The sequence below is a fragment of the Mustelus asterias genome, chromosome X (assembly GCF_964213995.1).
Source record: "Mustelus asterias chromosome X, sMusAst1.hap1.1, whole genome shotgun sequence".
Lineage (NCBI taxonomy): Eukaryota > Metazoa > Chordata > Chondrichthyes > Carcharhiniformes > Triakidae > Mustelus > Mustelus asterias.
This window is the reverse complement of record NC_135834.1, coordinates 1,055,310-1,061,646: the sequence shown is the minus strand read 5'-3', so window position 1 is coordinate 1,061,646 and position 6,337 is coordinate 1,055,310. Positions and strand designations below refer to the sequence as shown.

Below are 6,337 nucleotides of genomic sequence, written 5' to 3'. Positions count from 1 at the left end.
CCGAAATGTTTCAAGAAGCCCTGGCTTCAAGTAAACAACTTCAAGTCTCTATCTCTACCCCGATTCCATTCACGCGCAGGTTATCTCGCACTGATCTATTTCACTTAACATTAGTCGGAAGTGATAGTTCTGAGATTGTTTTGAATTGTTAGATTTTAATATGAGAGAAATTGACACTTGGGTTGCCTTGAAACTGCCTTGAACCTTCCGATTGGACAATTGGGAAAACAGGAATCTTAAAGGGGAAGGCAGGTTACGCTTGCTTTTTTATGAATAAGATTCCCAACACATGATGGTCTTTTGAGGATTGTTTACATACAGTGTGTTACTCATTTTGCACGTGCAGTACTCTTAGAATGAATACTCGCAGATTTCGATCATATTTTACGTTTCATAGATTGGGAGGGGGCGTGGAATTGTAGTTCTTTAGTCCCTTTCCCAAAATATTCTTTTAGCTTGCTACTAGCTGGTTTGGTGGATCATTTACATTTATTCTCAAATCACCAAAGGTTAACTCCATTCTGAGCATTTTACGTCTGGAGAGGGGGATATTTTGTCACCAACCATGCATGCAGTTTAACTGCTTCAATTCTCGTTCCTTGTTCACTCTCACAAAGCTTTGACTTTAATTGATTGATTAGCTAAGGATGCGCTTCAGAGTAAAAACACAAGAAACTGATCTGAAATTACCCTTTCGACAAGAAACCAAGATGTGCATAATTAATAAATAGAAATTTGGACGAGCAAAAAGTGAAGGCGACGAGTCGGTAACACCGTAAAGGTTAACATACCACCACTAACATTGCTCGTGTGTGGTCTGGGATCCAGAACACAGTTGTGATGTTTACTTGTTATACCACAATTGCTGGTATATTCTCGGCGGGAATTCAAGTAATTGTAGCTGATTATAAATTGCTATAGTCAATTGGAAATCAGAAAAAAAACCTATGATGAAATGTTTGGATACCTTTCTTTTTTGGCAATTGTTTTGCATTCGTCAGAATGTGTGATGAGCATCTGTTAGGTGTAAGACTTTATAACAGATTATCCATGGCGTTGCTCAGAGGGCGTCAGAGGTTATGCGTTTGCAAGAGGTTTTGGGATGTAGAAGTTAAGAAGGGTGTACAGCTCAAGTAAAATAATTTAGAAATACATTTGTAAGAGATCTGCCCAGAATGAATACCTCTGATTATTCCCTGGAAAATCAATAATGTGTTTTCCTTACCCACTACAGTGACATGAATAAGTATATATCCTGTCTGCATAAATAAAACTTTGTGAATAAGGATTGCCCTAACTTAAACTAGACTAAGTAAGAATCTTAGAAACCCTACAGCACAGAAAGAGGCCATTCGGCCCATCGAGTCTGCACCGACCACAATCCCACCCAGGCCCTACTCCGATATCCCTAGATATTTACCCACTAATCCCTCTAACCTATGCATCCCAGGACACTAAGGGCAATTTTTTAGCATAGCCAATCAACCTAACCCGCACATCTTTGGACTGTGGGAGGAAACCGGAGCACCCGGAGGAAACCCATGCAGACACGAGGAGAATGTGCAAACTCCACACAGACAGTGACCCAAGCTGGGAATCGAACCCAGGTCCCTGGAGCTGTGAAGCAGCAGTGCTAACCACTGTGCTACCGTGCCGCCCTAATCAAGTCTTAAGCTTATTTCTGGTAAATCTAATAAATAGAGGCATAGCAACGCACCTCAATCCGGTCAAATGCATATGCTGTGCCCTGACGGGGAACTCCAGGGCACTTCTCATGTCTTGAACAACCCCGTGTGAAAGAAGTGTCGTCATCTGGCAGAGTTCAAATTCGGTTTTTGGAGCTTGAGCAGTAGCTGGCGTCACTGCAATGCATTGCGAGACTCAGAGCTATGTGGACAGCCAATTGCAGGAGGTGGTCATTCCAGGTCTCCTGACATTCCTGCTTGGATATGTTAGTGAACTGCAGGATAATGTGTACACTGTCCTGCTTATCTGATTGTAAAGAGCAATGGTTAATATAGCATACTGAACCATTCCATCTTCTAATTATGGAACCACTAGCCATGGGCTGTTGTATTGAGTAATGCTTTCATACAGGTCTCCAAAGATGAACGGAAAATACATTTGTTGATGAGTCTTCTTGTTGCTGCTGTGAGAGAAAATCTTTCTTTATACCAAGATCTTTTGGTAGTTGTTGTTTAACAAAATGGTGCTTTTGTCATTACAGAAGAGTGTGAAGGGACCAGAGGATGCACTCAAAAATCTCAAACAATTCCTGTTGCATGGTTCAGCGGGTAAGTGCACTACTTCATAGGTTCAATGTTTCGATATGTGAAATACCTACATATTGTTTACTGAACACTAGATTGCCCCTAATGGGTGTAAGCACTGTGGTTAGTACTGCTGCCTCAATAATGGGTTCGATTCCTGGCTCGGGTCACTGTCTGTGTGGAGTTTGCATGTTCCCCCTGTGTCTATGTGGGTTTCCTCCGGGTGCTCCGGTTTCCTCCCACAGTCCGAAAGACGTGCTGATTAGGTGCATTGGCCATGCTAATTTCTCCCCCAGTGTACCCGAACAGGCGCTGGAGTGTGGCGACTAGGGGATTTTCACAGTAACTTCATTGTAGAGTTAATTACTTGTGACACTAATAAATAAGCTTTAAACTTTTAAAAAGTACAGAGTACACAATCACACACCTAATCGGCCTGAGATTCGGAAAGCGTATCCGCAATGCCAGCCACAGTGGGACCATGTGGGCAGTCACAGTCTAGTTGCTTCATAGAATCATCATAGAATCCTTCCAGTGCAGAAGGAGGCCATTCGGTCCATCGAGTCTGCATCGACCACAATCCCACCCTTCCCCTACCCCCATAGGCCCACGTATTTACCCTGCTGGTCCCCCTGACACTAAGTGGCAATTTAGCATGGCCAGTCAACCTGACCCGCATATCTTTGGCCTGTGGGAGGAAACCAGAGCACCCGGAGGAAACCCATGCAGACACGGGGAGAGCGTGCAGACTCCGCACAGACAGTGACCCAAGCCGGGAATCGAACCCGGGTCCCTGGCGCTGCGAGGCAGCAGTGCTAACCACTGTGCCGCCCCGACAGTTAAAATAGGCTTCATGATAGGCTGTGCAGTTAGCATGGCGGCTGGTGCACCTTTTGGCAGTTTCTCGTGCCCCAGGCTGGGGCTGAGAGATCGAGACCTGTTGGGTGGTGTCAGGAAGACCACGATGCAGAGTGGAGGCACATTTGGAACCTTCATGGTGATTGGAATGGGAATCTGATGCTGACAATCAATCTTTTCTTTGCTGAAATTTCAAGTGTCGCAGATAATGTATCACCTGTCTCTGTCCCTTTGATTACCAGCTGTATAATAATGGAGATTAGAGTGTATGATTTAATATTGAAAAATAAATCACACACCTTGGTCTTCTCTTGTATTACTTTGTTATTTTTTGGTGGCATGTTCTGGTGGGGCTGGAAATAAAAGTAGCCAAATATTGCCATACCAATTTGAATGTTTATTTGTACATAACATACTTGATTTCAGCAGGATTAGTGGTAGATACTCAATGTCTCAGGGCTGAGGAGAAAAATCCTGAATCTATTCACTCTTCAGTAACACCCTGTTGTAAAATGCTGCTGAATGTGATAAATGGAAATGCCTTGTACAGCTCTTGGGCTCAATGTTCTGTTCTTCAGCACCGACTCATTTCTCACCATGATTCAGACAAAATCAGCCCCACCCTAAAAATAAAAGGTTATAAGGATATTATTAAAACTAATTATTATAACAAAATTATTTGGATCTTGCTGTTTTTGAGAAGACAGTGAATTCAGCTACACTTACTGGTTGTACAGGCCCTTTGCATCAAGGTCTGAACCTGACCACAAACCTGAGACTTCAGTTTCCCACAGCTAAACTGGGATGAGTAATTTTAAAGAGTGTGACTTGGTGATTTATCACTGTACAGAGGTTATGTGCTGTATGCTTGGATAATCAGCTATAAGGTGCCTTTCTTGAAATTTTAAACAATTACTGCTCAGATTTCCACTTTATGCTGACATTAATTTAATAATAGTGTGAATGTTTTTAATTTTATCCCCTCCTGTCCTTAAGGCACTGACCACAGATAGGGTGTCATTCCACAGGTTGCTCCAGTTGCTCATCCAATTGGCCATTTTTCATAAATAAAAACAGAAAATGCTGGAAAAACACAGCAGGTCTGGTAGTATCGGTGGAGAGGGAAACAGTTAACAGTTCAGGTCAATGACCTTTAATCAGAACTGAGGAAAGTTAGAAATGTAATGGATTTTAAATAGATCACATAGAGGAGGGTGGAAGCAGAACAAAAGGTGTGATAGGGTGGAAGACCAGAGACATTGAATTACATTAGTTGATGCAGAGCCAAAGGGAGTGGTAATTTTTCATGGTGGAGCATGACAGAGTTCTTCTCATCTCCTGCTGTAACCTTGGCAACAGATTTCTGGACCCTCTAGAGAAACAGCACAAACTACTTTTAGCCCATACTCCAGAGAACCATCATGAAAATTCCAACCATAAATATCTGCAGGTTTTTGATTATGGGGGCATCATAACTGCCCCCATATTTTTTCATCCTGATGCCCACATACGCACATTTCCCATTGGCAGTCTGAGGACAGCAATCAGGAATGTGAACTCTAGCTGATTGTATCCCAGGAACACTGAGACTAGTTGAAATGTTCCAACTGTGAACAACTAATAGAGTTTAGACACAGGAACTTATATTTCTTTAACTTAATGCAGTACTGAGTAGTGTCTTTGCCCGGCAGGCAATTTCGATATAGGGAGAGAATTGGTCAGTTTTTCAGCTTTTCACTGTAAACAAGAGTTTCACTCTGTCTTGAACTCAGCAGGTTTCACTGCTTTTGTATATTGTATCATCAAAGGAAAAAGTTAATGACTTTTCAGTTTGCGTTCAATGGACAGGAATGAGATAGAGAATCTGGTGAAATGGTGCGGCAACAATAATCTCTCCCTCAATGTCAACAAAACGAAGGAGATTGTCATCGACATCAGGAAGCGTAAAGAAGAACATGCCCCTGTCTACATCAACGGGGACGAAGTAGAAAGGGTCGAGAGCTTTAAGTTTTTAGGTGTCAGATCACCAACAACCTGTCCTGGTCTCCCCATACCAACACTATAGTTAAGAAAGCCCATCAACGCCTCTACTTTCTCAGAAGACTAAGGAAATTTAGCATGTCAGCTATGACTCTCACCAACCTCTACAGATGCACCATAGAAAGCATTCTTTCTGATTGTATCACAGCTTGGTATGGCTCCTGCTCTGCCCAAGACCGCAAGGAACTACAAAAGGTCGTGAATGTAGCCCAATCCGTCACGCAAATCAGCCTCCCATCCATTGACTTGCCTACACTTCTCGCTGCCTCGGCAAAGCAGCCAGCATAATTAAGGACCCCACGCACCCCAGACATTCTCTCTTCCACCTTCTTCCTTCAGGAAAAAGATACAAAAGTCTGAGGTTATGTACCAACCGACTCAAGAACAGTTTCTTCCCTGCTGCCATCAGACTTTTGAATGGACTTACCTTGCATTAAGTTGATCTTTCTCTACACCTGTGACTGTAATAGTACATTCTGCACTTTCTCGTTTCCTTCTCTATGAACGGTATGTTTTGTCTGTATAGCGCACAAGAAACAATACTTTTCACTGTATGTTAATACATGTGACAATAATAAATCAAATCGAGATAGTTAAGTATGGGTTAGACTAGATACATTCCAGAAGAGTTGCTATGTGTCAAAAAGGTTTTTTGCCGAAACCTCAGGAAAACACTTCCCACTGCACCAACCTGACCTGTTCCTCATTATAGCCCCATTACCATTTTTGATTCTGACCATGAGGTGAGGGAAGTTTGTGTTGATTGTGACTTCATGTTGACTGGGAGCTGAGAACATCTGAACTCATGTAATTGAGGAATCTCAAGAATCACCAAAGAGAAGAGACCTTAAACCCATTCTTCTGGGATTGAGTCTGAATGAAATTCAAGAAAGCATAGAGGGGAAAAAGCAAGGAAGTCAGATGGTTTAGTTCTTTCAAAGAATCAACACTGGTACAATGGACCAAATGGCCTCCTGTGTTGTATGATTTTATGAAAGGGCAATGGCCATGGAAATTTCACCATCATCACTTACTTAGCGGATGCTTTTAGGAAGTATACTCTGCATTATTACCCCCAACCATCAGAAATTAGCAGGCCAAACTAGTATGTAGAGTAATTTGTTTGGGTGCACAATCACAATGCAAAGCACAAACCAAGAAATTACTTG

General features: G+C 42.4%; 1 protein-coding gene across 1 annotated transcript; it reads left to right on the top strand.

The window, feature by feature from the left end:
- Positions 1 to 2,731: 2,731 nt before the first annotated feature.
- Positions 2,732 to 3,288, top strand: LOC144481924 (reactive oxygen species modulator 1-like). The gene is made up of 2 exons (XM_078201093.1): positions 2,732 to 2,784; positions 3,108 to 3,288. The coding sequence occupies exons 1-2, from the start codon at positions 2,732 to 2,734 to the stop codon at positions 3,286 to 3,288; spliced, it is 234 nt and encodes a 77-aa protein (XP_078057219.1).
- The last annotated feature ends 3,049 nt before the right edge of the window (positions 3,289 to 6,337 follow it).